This window comes from Peromyscus leucopus, chromosome 6 (genome assembly GCF_004664715.2).
Source record: "Peromyscus leucopus breed LL Stock chromosome 6, UCI_PerLeu_2.1, whole genome shotgun sequence".
NCBI classification, from domain to species: Eukaryota; Metazoa; Chordata; class Mammalia; order Rodentia; family Cricetidae; genus Peromyscus; species Peromyscus leucopus.
Genome location: NC_051068.1, coordinates 62504343 through 62521165, shown reverse-complemented (window position 1 = coordinate 62521165; position 16823 = coordinate 62504343). Strand labels below are relative to the sequence as shown.

Here is a 16823-nt window from a genome sequence, read left to right as displayed (position 1 = left end):
TCTACTCAGAAGACAGGTGTTCCAGGCCCTGACTACTGCTGGCTCTACCAATGCCACAGGCCCTTACACTAAGATCCAATATGGACAGAGTCTGAGGAACCCCCGTCACCTGATAAGGACAACAACTTCCAAATGGAGCAGCAGCCACACAGTGAGCTCCCCCACACTGTGTTGTTTGCACCACACCTGCTTGACCTGCTCCTGGATGATTTAAAAGAAAAGCCTCAGTGAGAATACAAATGAACAGTTAAATGAAACTAGGAAGGTCATGTACGATAGGAATGAGAAATTCATCAGAGATGGAGATCTGGAAAACGAACAGAAATGCTGGAAATGAAGAGTTCATTAAGTCAAATAAAACTTCAGCTAACCGTCTGCAGCAGAGCAGATTAAGTGAAATAAAGAGTAACCAAGCTTTAAGATGGGTGTTGTGAACAGTACAACAGGAAAGGAAAAAGGAAAAAGCAGCATTCAAGCTCTCGGGGACTCCACCAAACAACCTGGCTACGCAGATCTGAGGGAGGAAGCAAAGGCTCAGAGCACAGGAAAGCCATGGGTGAAGCGACGGCAGAGGAGGCCACAGCCCTATACAGACATGACCAGAAAACATCGTCACCAGTGTTTGAATCAAGCTGTCAAAAGGACAGAGCCAAGAAAGGACTGAGTTAAAAGCAACACTGTTAGAATTATAGCAGACTTCTTCTTGGAAACCTTACAGGTCAGGATGAAGCAGAATGGATAACTCCAAGTGCTTTAAAAAAAAAAAAAGCCAAACAAGATTATTATGCTCAGCACAGTTGTCCTTCAAAGTGAAGGACAAATAAAGACCCCGTATGACAAGCAAAAATCAACCAACTCTATGAGAGATGCTTGAGGATAGAATTACGTGTCCAGAAGTGAAAGACCGCTACCATCATGCTATGTGATCATTAGCAGAGTAGATGTACATACAAAAGAGAAACAGAAAAGAACCCAACATTATCAATACAGCAAACAAACATAAAGATGAACAGAGGAAAAATAAAGAATATTTATCTGCAAGAAAATCAACAGAATGGAAGGTATAAATTCATACTTTTCAATAATAATATTGAATACAAGTAAGCTAAATTCTTCAATTAATACATACAGATTGGTGGAATCAATTAAACTCAAGACCCAACAAATGCTGACAACATGAAACTCACTTCACAATGAGGATCATACAGATACTGAAAATGAAAGGGTGGAAACTGGTATTTCAAGCAAATGGGTTTGAACAAAAATCATAGGAAGGGGACAAATAAAGGTCGTAACAATCATTAAGGGTTCATTTCATCAAAAACGATCAACAGTGATAAATCAATATGCACCCAATATTGTGACATCCAGTTACAGAAAACAAACACTACTAGGTCTAAAACGAGAGACAAGGTCCAGTGTAGCAATGGAGATTTGAATTCTCCACTCCTGTCGGTGGACAGATCACCCAGGAGCAGCCTCAAATTCAGAGTTAAAGGATATTGCAGACGAGTGGACTTAACAGAAATCAACATAACATTTGATGCAATAGCCACAGAATACACATTCTTTCCCTTAGCGTGTAAAACTTTCTTTACAGTGGACAAAGTAATATAACTAGAAGTCAATAACAAGGCAACTTTAGAAGTTCCACAAGTCGGTGGAAACTGAAAACACACATTTTGAACAAGTAGTGTGTCACTGGGGAAGTCAGAAAGGAAATGGACAATTTTCCTTCAAATAGTGAAAATGCAAAACAAAACAAAACAAAAAAACCAACATTCCAAGACCTTCGATCTAAGGCAAAAGCCTTATTAAGAGGGAGGTCTGTGGAAATGAGGACATGCACTAAAAAAGGAAAAAATTTAAAAAGGCTTTTTTTTTTCTTTTGCGCACGTGGTGTGTGTGTGTGTGTGTGTGTGTGTGTGTGTGTGTGTGTGTGTGTTCACACACGTATGGATGCACATCTGTGTTTGGTATGTGATGTGAGTATCTTTCTGGATTGTTCTCCATCTGATCTTTCTCTTGAACCCAGAACCCAAGTTTACTATTGAGCTTGCTCCAGGAATACCCAGTCTCCACCTCCCAAACACTGAGGTGGGCTACCAGGCCTGTCCATGGGCGCTAGAGATCCGAATTCTGGTCGCAGTGATACAGCTTAAGGATTTAGAAAAACAAGAACAATCAAACCCCAACTAGTAAATGAAGGAGATAACAGGCCTGGAGCAGAGAGTGGGAAAGACAACTCAAAGGGAGTGAGCTGGTTCTTTGAGGAGACAACACTGACAAGTCTTTAGCTAGACTAACAAGAAAAGACCTAAAGTTAAAAAACAACAACATGAAGCCATGTGGCTGGCACACAGCTGTAAATCCCAGCACCCTGGGAGTTTAGACAGCAGGACAGCATGTCTGTTGACAGCCTGAACCACACAGAAAAAACATCTCCAACAAACATGAGAAAGGAGACATTACCACCTATACCATAGCAATACAAATAATTAGGGATTATTTTGAAGAATTTATATTAACACATTGGAAAATACTTCATAAGTAAAAAATATCAGCGAACTATACATTTAATGAAAACAAACTTAAATTACAGTACAGCCTCCTCCTTTTGAAGTCTTCATCTCTCTGAGTTTATGTCTGGCTGCCTCTGGTCCCACCTCCCTTTTCTGATTCCTTGTACATACACATGAGTAGCGTCTGAGAATGATGTTCACCCAACAGCAATGATGATTACATTCAGGGTAGCATTTGAGAACTTATATATTTAATGTATCACTGAAGGGTTCTGTCTGTCTGTCTGTCAGTCAGTCAGCTGAAAGCAGGGTCTTCTTAGGTAGTCCAGCCTGGCTGTGAACTCACTATGTAGTTCAGGCTGACTTTGAACTCTGGATCACCCCGCCTTAGTCTCCTGAGTACTGGCATTACAAGCTTATATCACCATGACTGGCTACTTAAATCCTTTACAGTCAATAAACATAATATTCATTACTTCTGCTCAGAGAAATCAAAGAGCAGAAAATACAAGACAAAGTCCCCAAGGCTCTGAGCCGTGAGGGCGATTCCCCTAGCAGCACGCACTAAACACTGCAGATCAGGTTTATATTTTCATTTCATGGCCTCACAGAAGCCAGGGTTCACCTGCTCCTTTAGACATGCTGGACGTCGGATAAAATGCAAACGTGTCTCTGTCTGTGGCTGAAGGCAGCTGCCAGCATCTTCCAGCTGTCTATTTCTCCCCACCGGAACAGTCTTACTCGGTACACTTGGTCTGTGTGTGTGTGTGTGTGGGGGGGGGTGGATAGGAAGGACATGGGGAGGATTTTTCCTTCTTTCATTTCAAACGCTGCGACTCACCTGCTCTTGCGTGGTAGACATAGTGTTTCTGCCCCCGAGCCATTTACTCTTCCCGCACGCCGAGCACTGTCATAAACATTTGTAATTCTCTGACGTGCACGGAAGGCAAAGCCTCTCCTAAGTGCTGGGTCCCTGTCGTTGACAGCCTCACATGAGGTCGCTCACAGAACCTTCTCCAGCTCCTGTCTCCAGGTTCACAGCAGAGAGCTTGGAGTATGCCAGTGGTGTCTCATAATTAACCAAAAGCAGCCGCTTCCCCAAGCCTCACTTTGTAACCTGCCACTCCTGTCGGAGTATATAAATATTAAATGCAAAAAGCACCATTAAAATAACATTAGGTTTCGGCTGCAGCACTGACAGCTGCACCCGCCGCCGTCTCTGAAGTGGGAGGAGGCAGCCCCTAGGTGTTCTGGGTCCTCATCTGCAGAGCTTTCTAAATTCTAGGAATCACTCACCCACCTAGCCTTGTTAGTGGAGGTGGTTGGGAGGCGGCCGCTTGGCATATTCTCCTTTCCCGTATCTCCACACCTAGGTGCGCATGGAAAGTATCACCTCCCGAGCATGCAGCAGACTGACCCCAGCTCCTGACTGAGGACCAACTCTCAAAGGGCAGGTCTGTGAGAGAACAGAGGCAGCCTTGGAACTGCCTGTGAGGACAAGAAAGGGGCAGGTAGACAAGGCCAAGCTGTGGCTTCCTGGCCACGACACTGGGGAGGCTACCTGGGGAGCAGCGTTTGGGGTGGACACTCAAGGAAAAGCCAGACAACGGCAAGTTTTCCCAGGAAGCTAAAACCAGAAATCCCTCTGCCCACTCCTGGTGCTGCACTTTGCTGACTTCCTACCTTCGCCAAGTGAAATCTTCCAGTGTTCAAGCTCACGGGCACTTAAGACTCCAGTCATGAACATTAACTGTGATTGTGGAGCGAAGGGACGTCTTCTGGGAGTGTGCACATACCTGTTTAGCTGCTGATGAAGAAATTGCTTGGCTGTCCAGGAGGTCGAGGAGCTCGGCGAGCGCAGCAGGCGTGACAGGACTAGTGGCCCCAGAAAAGAGGGAAGTCAGCATCATACATCAGCAGGGCCCACTGGCTACCACAATCCAAACGTTCGCTCTTGTAGGTTTAAATAATCAACCACACCCGAGGATGAAAATAATAAGCTAGCTGGGCTCTATTATTTTGTATTTTAGGAGAACAAGTGTGCTTTTTAAAATTGTTTATTTTACCACCCAATAATAACAGCTGTTTGATTGCAGTTATAGCAAAGGGCAACTGCTCAATGTAATTAGTTCAAAAAAGGAAGTCACCGCAAAATTCATGGACCACAAAGGGGCAAAAAAATCCAGTAATGAAATATTTTTGACTGAAAGATCAGCCTGAAAAATTACTTACACAAAACAGCTAATAAAGGCACTTTCCTGAGTGTTTTTATGCAAATATAAATTTCTTTTCATTGGAAGGAATTTTTCCACAAGGGAAATTCAATGTTTACCTCACAGGCCTTCTATATGCAATGTCCTTGTACATCTGCAGATTCTTAATGGCTTTCTCAACAGAGACGAGCCTAGAAACTCACAATTTCTCCACTTATATGACGTGACTTACTGGAGGACACTCTGACGGAAAGTTCGGGGGAAATGAACAGTGCAGGTAAACACTGCGAGGGGTTACTAACTCACACTCCGAGAAGAGTAGGGTAGGTATGTCCTCGGACGGCCGAGAAGAGAGTCACAGAGCGCATCTTTACAAACACACGTCTAGCCACTTCTAAATATCCACAGTAACTAGGGTAATGGAATGACTGTCTGAAGTCATCATAGGACTAGTTAAAATAGGAGCCATTTATAAATAGCACCTAAGTGTGTCAGTCTAAAAGGACTCTGAAGCACTGGAGCACTTGAAAACACCTCTGTACAAGTCTTGGCTCTGTCACTCACTCGTCATTTCTTTAGAAACTTTTGGGTGACGAGCAGGGAACTAGAGCTTATCCTCAGTGCCAGTTTCCATGAACTCCAAAGCAACAGTGTTCACGATCACCACGTTATAATTCAAGTCCCTTACCTAGGGTTGTTCGTTTAGTCTGGGGAGGTCCATCGTCCTTAAACTACTGTTTACTCCAAAGTACAGAAAAAGGGTAATTCCAAGTGGAAGTTAGGTTTGGAGACTATCTAGTGTTACCACACTCCTACTCAGAAGTCTAAGAACTATCCTGGTAAGCCTATGGGGCAGAAGGCTGCAAAGTAAACAATAATCTTTTCTAACCTCCCATCTTCACTGGCAAGAAATAAGAATCAGTTTGTTTTCAAAATGTAGGTTGCTTGGATGTTCTAAAATCCATAAAATACAATCACCACTTATAGTGTAGACCATGTACAGAACCCACAATAAACACTGAGGGTGCACTAGGCTTTCGGAACATGAAGAGAGGTCACCATTCTCAATGATCACCATGGTCCATTTGATCTGCTGCAATAGGCTACCATAGGTAGAGTGGTTCATAGACAGAAACATTATTCTTCCCAGTTCTCCAGGCTGGAAATTAGAGATCAAAGTGCCACAGAGCCTGTAGTTAGTGAGCTCCTGCTTCCTGTTCCTGGTACCTTCTTGCTGCGTCCTCAAAAGAGTTAAAGGGTAAGCTAGCTCTCTAAGACCCATAGAAAAGCACTAATCTTATTCCTCAACGCTCCATGTCCCAGACTCCATTTCCTAGGACCACAATCTATGACTTTGGAACACACACAATTCATACCATGATGCTATGAAAGATGTGAAGTAGAAAGGGACAGAGAAAGAACATAAGATCACTTAAGAAGGAAGTAATCTGCCTTACAGAAATTCATCATATGACCTTAATTGATTAGTTTGCTTATAAATTTTCTCTATAGATTTCCCGAGTGATCTAACAGCAGATGGGATTTCTCAGTCACATTTTTCTTCTCACAACACACTGATACACAGTAGGCCAATAGTTCCTGTGTCTTGGGACTTGCTTGGACAATTGACACACTACACAGTTGCTCTTTGGTACCTAAGGGTCTGGTATTCAGAACACACTATCCCATGGATACTAAAGCCTGTGGATGCTCATGTCCTTTGTACATGGTGATATAATCATTTAGAACCTACACACTCCCTTCCCTATGCCTTAATTTCTTGATTACCCACATAATATGATATGGATGGCATGTAAACAGTTGTTACACTGTGTTGTTTAGGAAATACTGGTAAGAGAAGAGTCTGTGCATGTTCATTACTGTTGTAATTTTCCAAAGGTATTTCCAATCTGTAGTTGGTTGAACCCCAGATATGGGAGGCTGACTGCCAACTGCAGCTATACCAGGGATAAACTTGTGAGACCATGACAAAGATCAGAAGCTGTCATACTGATCCTGAGAGACACCCTTCATCAGTTAAATAAATAAACCATCAGAATTCAGACTCGGTGGTGGCAGCCGCATAGCCAACTAATTTGCTGCTGTCAGATAATCTTGGATTCTGGACAGCTAGTGTGTCTCCATGAAAGAAGAATCCGACACCTCAAGGTTAAGCTTCCTGTACTCGACTCTCGTCGATTCTGAGCAGGGTATCTTGGAAAGAGTGGAACGGGATCTGCAAGTCTTGCAATTTCATTCAGTCCCTTACAGCTCTTTTAGGGTCACAGCTCCAGCTCCAGCTTGGATCCCAAGAGCAGATCCGCTGACACTATGCTCCACCCCCAGGAAATGGCAGCCCATCTCAGTCCCACACTTACCTCAGCTTCTCTTCTGCTAAAGTAAGACTCAAAAGGCTCCTGGAAGAAGATGCAGAGGCCTGGACCTCCAGGTGGCACATGCTGTTCACTGATCCTTTTGTTCTCTTCTTTTCTGGGGCCCCATGTGGCACCCCACTCCTAACTATTCTCCAGGCTCTCGCTCTCAGGACATGCCCTTAGCTATTTCCTAAGAACTTGGGCTGAGAGGTGCAGTGCTTTCCAGATGCTCTCCTTTTCCCACGGCATCTAACCACTCCTCACCTGCCCTGCACCCAGAACCTCCCCCACATCCTCCTGGGACGCTCAGCTCCCTTGGCATGCAGCTAATTTAATCCTGTCTCTTGTACATGTTCAGACCTTCCCTACTGGCAAACATGCTAAGTGATCCTGCAGCTACTTGCCCTGCTTGGCTTAGTACCTTTTGCCAGTAAATAAAGGATTGAATGAATGAGTACATCGACATTTGTTACCATTGGCCCTCTGGGAGCACATGTCTTGGGATTACACCCCACCCCCTAGAGAAGCTCTTCTCTGAAAATCCTCACCCCCACTAGCTGCCGAGCACCGGCTTTCCCTCCTCATGTACCCTGTCTCGAGAAGAGCCCTTCTCCAGGGCTGTCACTTCTGTTCTGGATCCTCTTTCTACCTGCTTCATTCACGGGCTTCCAGAGGGGCCAAAAGCTCACCCAAACTATGTGTTCTAAACAGGACACAAACTTCAGGGAAAAGCCTCATGGGAAATATCTGAAGCTTAAAAAAAGAATGTAGGGGGGAGTACTACCCAGTCATGGTGAGGCTGCAGTTGGCTTTGCCACACTGGTCCTGGTGGCTAGCGAGGTTCACTAACTAAGGTTAACTCTGTGGTTAGGCTGGCACAGTCGGTGGCTACTGTATGAATATGGTTTGTTCCCACTGAAACTCTATGCTGATATGCTATCTCTATGAGGTATTAAAAGAGAGGACCAGGGGGGACCTTTAAAAGGTGGTTACTTTGAGTGAGTGTCCAAAAAGCCAGCTTGGTCTCCCTCATGTTCCTCGTCTCTCACCCAGTGATGAAGCCCTATGTGGCAGGAGGACTCTGTCAGCAAGCCCATCCATCAACATACAGGCATCAACCTTGGAATAGAACTCGGAGCCAAACTAGTCCTCTTTCTTTTGATGGTCCCTAGTATGTGTTAACAACAGAAAAAGGACTAAAGCACCCAATTGGCTAAAAATCCCTTCAACTGTGTGGTCCCTGGCTTCCTCTTCATGTGATTTTGGGATGACAGTATACTTTTACTTAGAATGGAATACCTTGAAGAGCTCCTATGTGCTAGTGCCTATGAAGCCTTCTGAGGAAACACTAGGGGGTCCAAGTTCGTTCAACAGGCTCATGTCCTTGTTATGGCAGAAGCTGTTGAGAAGGCTGTTCAGAGAGTCCACTAAGGATCCTGCAAACCCCTTACATGAGGGCCAGTAAGAGCTCAGAGTGTCAGGACAGACAGGCAAAAATGTGTTATCGGGAGAAGTTTCTAGAGGTCTGCTTGTTGTCTAGACTCATCAGCCCACAAGTCCTTATATTACCTTGAAGACATTCTTGTTGAAATAACTGGACTGTGTAAAAATCAGTGTGAGAGGGGCAGGGGAGACAGACAGACAGACAGAAAAAAAAAAAGGCTGCTTAGCAAACTTCCAATTCACAGACCAGCACAAAGACACTGAGTGGAGAGTCAGGGTGACGAACCAGCATACAGACACTGAATGGAGGAGGGTCTTGCTTGCTGTACCTTCTCGGGGAGGTCATCTGATCTCTTAGGGTCTCAATTGCCCCATCTACTCAATGGAAGAGCTGAATCTGAGATACCAAAGTTCTCTCCCAAGATGAAATTTCAGGAGCTCACAAACGGCAACCATCAACACAGTGACTGTAACTTCAAAGACTTCCACTTCTGGACACTGTAGCCCCCTTTCTTCTTGGAACCTTCTTGGCATCTCCCGGCTCAAGTGAACCTCCCTGCTCTCCACCCCACTGCACTGGATACACACAGCGATGCCGCTGCTGCTAACACAGTTCATCTCCATCCCCACAGACATCACTCAGGCCTCCCCTCACCAAAACCTTTCCAGTCTTCAAGGCTGTGGCACGGTTGTGCCACCTTCACACTCCCCCAGATGGCTCCCATCCTCCCTTACGGGCCACAGTACTGCCAGCGGAAACTGGTGAGTTTCTGAAGAGAAAGGTTCCAGCTGGGGAAATGGGTGACAGACAGAAGTGCAAAGGACGCTGTGGGAGTTCAGGCCGGAGCACCCACTGTTGGACACAGCCATGGATGTGCTGAGGTAATGTCACACACACCGGCCTGGGCTCCCCGTCCATGGGGCCTAAACAGGACCCTGCCATTTTCCTAGCTGCCACGATGAAACCCTCTTGCTCATTCTCCATATTTAAACCTGTTGCTCCTTTTGGGTGTCTGCATATTTTTTTAGGTTGTGGTCGTTGGGATGACAATGACCCCCACAGGTTCATACTTCAATGTCTGGTTCCCTGTTGGTGGAATTTTTAGGAACGATCAGGATTAGGAGGCGTAGCCTTGTTGAAGGAGGTGTGGCACTGGCTATAGGCTTTGAGGTTTCAAAAGCCCATGCAAGGCCCAGTCCTGCTCACTCTCTCCACCTTGCAGAACAGACACAGGCTCTCAGCTGCTCTAGTGCCTGCCTGCCGCCACCACCGTGTTTCCCATCACGATGGTCATGGGATTACCCTCTGAAACGGTAAGCAAGCCTCAATTAAATGCTTTCTTTTATAAGTTGCTTTGGTCATAATGTCTCTTCACAGCATTCAACAGTGACTAAGACATAGGTACATATGCGCGTGTGTGCAAGGGTGAGTGTGTCAGCCTGGGTCCACGTGAAGTATCTGTTAGGGAATATTACTGTAAGGTGTGCTACTTTTGTTCATGTTGCACTTGTTTAACTCTGTGAAGCTGAGTTACTGTGCCCGTCTAAAACACCTGATGGTCTGATAAAGAACTGAACGGCCAATGGCGAGGCAGGAGGAAAGGGTAGGCAGGGCTGGCAGGCAGGAAGAATTAACAGAAGGAGAAATCTGGGTAGGAGCAGCCAGAGAAGGAGGAGAACTTCAGGGGCCAGCCACCCAGCTACACAGCCAGCCATGGAGTAAGAGTGAAAGTAAGGTCTACAGAAGTAAGAAAAGAAAAAATTCTGGAGGCAAAAGGTAGAAGGAATAATTTAAAGTTAATGAAAGCTGACTAGAAATGAGCCACGCTAAGGCTGGGCATTTATAATTAAGAATAAGGCTCCATGCATGATTTATTTGGGAGCTGGGTGGCAGGCCCCCAAAAGAGCAAAAACAAACAACAGGCATTTTTTTTTTTTTTTTCTGAAGCTCTCCACCTTTTTAAAGACCAGGTCTCAGGGGGAGGCAGGGCTCACTGATTTGGCTGGACTATGGGCTCTGAGATCCTGCCCTCTCCCCCTCCTTCTTTACAAGTGTGCTGAAGCTCTGGACTCACGTCCCCACATTTGTACCACATGAGTGATCTCCCCAGCCCCTCACTCTTTCTTTTGGCCATGTGCCCCTTCTTTGAGTTCTGTGACTCCTGACTGTCCTTCTACTCCCTGACATTTCTGCCCATCTCCTTCTTTGTCCTGCTTCTGAGAAAGGCATGGGATTCATCCTCAGCCACTTTAGGCCACTGTCTTTCCAAGGGCTCCTCACTGATTTCTTCTGTGGGGATGGTCTATATGTCAAATTGCTCTGATTGGTCAATAAATAAAACACTGATTGGCCAGTGGCCAGGCAGGAAGTAGGTGGGTGGGACAAGGAGAGAGGAGAATTGTGGGAAGCGGAAGGCTGAGGCAGGGAGACACTGCCAGCTGCCGCCCATGACCAGCAGCATGTGAAGACGCTGGTAAGCCACCAGCCACGTGGCAAGGTATAGATTTATGGAAATGGATTAATTTAAGCTATAAGAACAGTTAGCAAGAAGCCTGCCATAGCCATACAGTTTGTATGCAATATAAGTCTCTGTGTTTACTGGGTTGGGACTGAGCGGCTGTGGGACTGGCGGGTGACAAAGATTTGTCCTGACTGTGGGCAAGGTAGGAAAACTCTAGCTACAGATTTCACATGCTGCCATGTGCACAATCTGCTCCACAGCACCACGTGACTCCAGGTCTCACCTCAAGATCTCCATGAGTGTCCTGAGTGAGGACACTTTCTCTCTGTGAACGTCTGACTAACCCCGTGGTCCCCAGCTTGGGTCTTATCTAGTCTGCTGCCTTCTTCACCTCTCGGGCTTCTTTCAGAGAAGTGCCTATGCCTGTCCTGTGGGCTGCTCTTCCCTGGTTGCTACAAGGTTGAGTCCTAACAAGTTTGCGGAATGAACAAATGAGAGAAAAGTGATTTACTCATCCTAGACATCACCTGTCAGCTGTGGGTTCACACGCCGTGAATGCTGCACACCCCACTGTGGGCTTCTGCCCCAATAGCAGCTCAATTCTAAGCATCCTTCTCAGACCCTCTGCCTCTTCCTCCAGCTCCTAACAGCCCTCAAAAGACTGCCATCTGTTTCACCTTGTACATGGGAGAAACTGAGAAGTGGAACATGTGAGAGAAAATGGTTCCCTTGGTCTATTTCATTTCGGCCAGGCCACCACCATCTAGCCACCAGCCATGATCAGGAGCACTGCTCATCAGAAGTCTCATGAGATGCTTCCTACTGGCCATCCTGACTACTCTCTTACTTAGCTATTGGCTGAATTGTGCCCACCCCACAGTATACACACTGAAGCTGTGACCATCTGATGTGCTGCTATTAGGAGGTGGAAACTTCAGGGAGTGACTGGGGTCGGCCCAAGTCAGGAGGGTGGGCACCACGATGGGATTAGGAACCTTATGAGGAGAAACCACAGAACTTTTTCTCCTTCTTTCCCCAATACCCCACCATTGAGGATACACAGCAGGCTGATGGCCACTTGAAGTCCAGCAAAGGAATAAATCAGCTGGAACCTGATTTTGCTTGTTTTTGTCTATCTGCAGAATTGTGGGTAATCAATGTCTATTTAAGGGACTCCTCTTGGATACTTTGCTATAACTGTCCAAGCTATTAATATATGCCATATTCCTCCAGCATGAAATTGGAGTAGCCCTGTGATCCACAGTTTGTCCTAAACATCCTTCAGGTAGCTCTTGGTTATCTCTCCAGCCTCTCACCTACCTTTCCAGCCTGCCTACCTCAGTACCCCAGAGCCTTTGGGTTTTCTGAGTTCACCTGGCTGGCTGCTTGTCTGATCATGGAACTTCTAGATGTTTGTAACCTACACTCCGACTCAGCAACCCCAAAGTTCTTCAGGGGTTGGCTTTCTCAAGGTTCATTTCCTGAGAATTTCTCTGGGCCCCACACTACCCCAGCACAGTACCCCAGCACAGTACCCCAGCACACTACCCCAGCACAGTACCCCAGCACAGTGCCCCAGCACAGTACCCCAGCACATTAGCACAGACAGTACATTGTGAGATTTGAGCACAGAGTGAATTTTCAGATGGGCTGGAGGATATTTTTAGAATGTGGAACACAAAGGCGATGTTTGTTGTCTTGTTAGGGGACTCTGAGGGAGAACAGGCAGAGTAAAAAATTCACACTGTCCTATTTCAACCACCTCTGGACACAGAGTTCATGATAGAGAAAGAAAGCAATCCCCAGCCCTCACTCACCTCTCACTGACTGCAAGATTCTGCTGCTTTAAATAGTACAGGAAAGTGTTCAGGACCCAGTTCGTCACCTTTTTTGGCTCTGCCCTAGTTTCTTTTATCACACTTTGGAAGAACTCCAGTAGGCCAACTTCATTCTGTTGGAAAAAAAAATTACACTTATGTGTGTGCGTCTCTGTGTGTGTACGCAGTACATACATACATAGATACACACACACACACACACACACACACACACACACACACACATCTCCCCAGACTGGAAGAAACCACTGCCTTCTGACTCCACGAGACATCTACTCTTCTCAACCACCAAGCCGTCACCAGGTCAGTCAGTTCATTTTCAGCCAACATAAAATCCTTCCACTGCCGCTCTGAATCCATAGGGCATTTTCCCAAAGGAATGCATATGTTTCAGAGTGCCTAACTTCATGGCCCTGAGGACAGTGAAATTTACTGTCCCCACACTTGCCTGCCACTCAGGCCCCTGCCAGCCATCAGTCCTGGGTGGTGACATGGACTTGCATGGCTTGACTCTGATGTCCTTTCTCTCTTCTGTCCTGTCCCCTCCTAGACATCCTGGTAACCACTGGCAAAGAAGGTAACAAGTGGAGCATAACCATATATATTCTTCTTCATGTTGTCTTAGGTAGGCAATGATGCTGGAATGTTCCAAACCAGGCAAGAAGATGTACACGTGTGACCCAGTGAGACTGGCTCCACAGTGGGTGGAGGAAGCCTCTGGATTCCAGGCCTTCTGAGACAAGCTGGAAGGGTGGCCTCGCCTCTCCTCATGCTCTATGAGATATTCATCTGGGTTGGCCCAATGACGAGACTTGTTTCATAGGCCTTACTGTTTGCGCCCCCTCTGGACTACAACGTGAGTTAGAGCCGCACTGATCCTGTTCCTTCTGTTAAGTACAGCCGAGTTGGTTCTGGTCACAGAAGAGTCTGGTAAGAACCAGTGGATGTCACCATGTGCCTACTATAGATCACAGTGAACACTCAACCCTTCTCATGCCACATTCACCTTTGAGTACTGGGGACTACCGTAATTGGGCATGAGAGTAGCCAGGACACTTATTAAGTTACATACATACTGTGACTACTCGTCAACTCAGAGTGACTGCGCTATCCTTAGTATTCCTGTTAGAAAAGTAAAAACATGTTCTATTTATAGTAGAGGCTTAACTCTCCAAATGCAGATGGTATGTTTTTAAAGGTTTAAGTTTTTTTTTTGTGTGTGTGTGTGTGTAGGTATGTATGTATAGAGGGGGGGTAATGTACACGTGAGTGCAGGTGTTCATGGAGGTCAGAGGTAATGGTGTTGGAGTTATAGGTAGTTGTTCCAATGTGAACTGTGGGAAGTGACCTCAGATCTGCTGCAACAGCAGAGTGCACTTTTAACCACTGAGCCATCTCTCTAGTCCCCAGATGGTATATTTTTAAGCAGCATATTTTCCTACCCACTGAAATTAAACATTATCCTCAAAATATTCTTATGTTCACTCTGCAGCTAAACCTCCAAACTTTCCCACTTTCTTAGGATCCTTCATTGAGCAAAAGAACATTCTAGAAGAACAAGATAATAAGAAGAAACAAGACATACTAACAAAAGTACACTCCAACTTTGGCTGTACAAGTTTTAATATGTGCATGGGCACACTGCTGCTAAGGTAGAAATCCCATAATAGAAAGTATGTAAGTGTCTTTTCAGATAAATTCCCTGGTGACAAGCCTACTGAACAGTCCCACAATCACGGCTTGCATCTCCTTCCGAGCTGTCACTATTATTCTGCTCATGCTAAACTAGGGCAAAAGGCCACCTCAGCAGCCCAAGCTTGCCTACGGATAAAGGCAATCTAGGTAACTTGAAGAGGAAGTGCTGCTTAGCTCTGTTAAGTCTCCAAACTTCTCCATGGGTTCATGAGTCACTGGGGAAGAAAAACTGGGCTATGCAGCTCACACTGGGAAGGCAGAGTTCTTGTTCTGATGCAGACAGGCTGGCCCACCAGTGGAATGAGCGGCCAGGAGGAGACCTTTGTGCTTTGTGAGGAAAGCTTTCCAAAATCCACCTAGAAAGAACGCACTCGGGGTTGCAGGCTTGGCCGAGTGACTGCCATGTGGTGACTACGCCTCCACCCTTGGGTGGTTTTATTATTGGACGGATAACACTGCGAGTCAGATGCCTGTTGGTCTTCTGCCAGTGCTGTGATGAAGCCTCTCGAGCTGGAACTCCATTTCACTGGGGGATACAGGGCTTCAGTACACAGTGTTAAGAGGATGTGAAACTTGCAATGGCAACAGCGTGAGCTACAGGGAGTGAGGCTGCAAGAGGCTGCTGCTGCCGCTGCCTGGAGAATAACTGATCAATCAGAGCTGCATGGGGACCGCCTGCTCGGCTCCTTAAAGCAGCAGTCCACTTCCCAAGGAGAACACGTGCGCATGCACGCATGGGCACCACACGCGCACACACACACACACACACACACACACACACACACACACACACCTGCTGCTTTCCACAGTTTTCTTAGTCTCACAAGATTGGCAAATGCTAATAAGCTTGGCACCAATCTCTGAAGTCTCTGATGAACATGGCAGTTCAGCCATCTGGTTTTGTCAGGGAAATAGTGGACCTGTAATTCTCTTACACAAAAATCATATTGAGGGCAGTACAGCAAGGCTACTGGATTAGGCCTTTAGTATCTTCCCCCAAACAACAAGCCTTGATATGTCCAAACCTCAGGCACACAGCAAGTCAAGTAGTCTCCCGGCTGATGTGACTGCAGCTGTTCTTTCAGAGATGTCTAGAGCAGCAAGGACCACAGATCCTGTCTCATGGAGAGCACCAGGCAGCCGTGCAGTTCTGGGACTGCAAAGCATCTTCACCACTTTTTAATTTCATTTCTCAAAGCATTCAGTTATACACAGAGCCAATGTCAAGTCAGCTGCTTAGGCACTAACAGGAACCCTCATTACTAATGGATTTGTCAGCTACCCGATGCTGATGAGCGGCAGAACAGAGGGGTAACCTTGCCCTTACTGCCTGCTCTAGGAAGAAGCCTCAGTTTGCCCTTGTGCTGGGCTCTGGAAGTAACATGCTCCTACACTGTCTCTTGTAGGCTACCGTCAGTGATGGTGAAATGTTGGAAGACCATCCCTGGGAAGCAGGATGAGGGCTGATTTCTCAAATCCATGTCTTGTTCTAAGTCACATATCCTGTGATCCTGATTTTGGTCCAGAAATGAGGCTGGGCTGTATTTATAGGTAGAATGAAACCCAATACAGACAGCTGCCCAGTGGCACTCAGGAAAAACTGGCTGAGGAACAGCTATTTATGTGACAGGGAGTGTCCTTGGCTGCCTTTTGGGACCTTGAATTAGCAATTCCAGGCTGGTCAAGGGCTCTCAAGAGTAGTTACTAAAGATGGAATTTGTGCCTCAATTCATCACCATCAGATCCCAAGGCCACCAAGGATAGCTGGAAGCTCAGGTGGTGCTAACCTCGATGGGTTTCTAAACACACATAGCCATGATGCTTAATTTACAAATCTGATACAGTAAGCAACTAAGAACAGAACAGAACCACCATAATATACTGTGCTAGAAGCTTTTTTTAACTTAATTTTTTTTTTAATTTCTGGAATTTCCCATTTGCTATGCTTGGCCCACAGCTGACTGTAACTCAAACCTTGAGACTATGGATGGCTCAGGACACAACCACTGCACTTGGTGGCCACAGACGACAGCAGGGCCCTTTGGGCAGCTGCACACTCTGCTGCTGCTCATGACAATAATGCAGTGCCCTGGGTTCATGCTTCCTGCTGAGGGGTATGTACACTGTGTGAAGATGTATTGCTGCCACTGTGTAATGAAACGCTGAACAGCCAATAGCTAGGCAGGAGAGTGTAGGTGGGACTTCTGGGGAGAGAGAACTCTGGGAAGAAGGAAGGCGGAGTCGACAGACATGGAGGAAGCAGGATGGGCAGTGC

At 46.2% G+C, this 16823-nt stretch overlaps 1 protein-coding gene across 1 annotated transcript in view; it reads right to left on the bottom strand.

The window, feature by feature from the left end:
- The window catches only part of Gatb (glutamyl-tRNA amidotransferase subunit B), a 76466-nt gene that overhangs the window by 7654 nt on the left and 51989 nt on the right, over positions 1-16823 (bottom strand). The window contains 2 exon segments of the mRNA XM_028860213.2: positions 4319-4397; positions 12833-12966. Coding sequence (XP_028716046.1) covers positions 4319-4397; positions 12833-12966 — 213 coding nt within the window.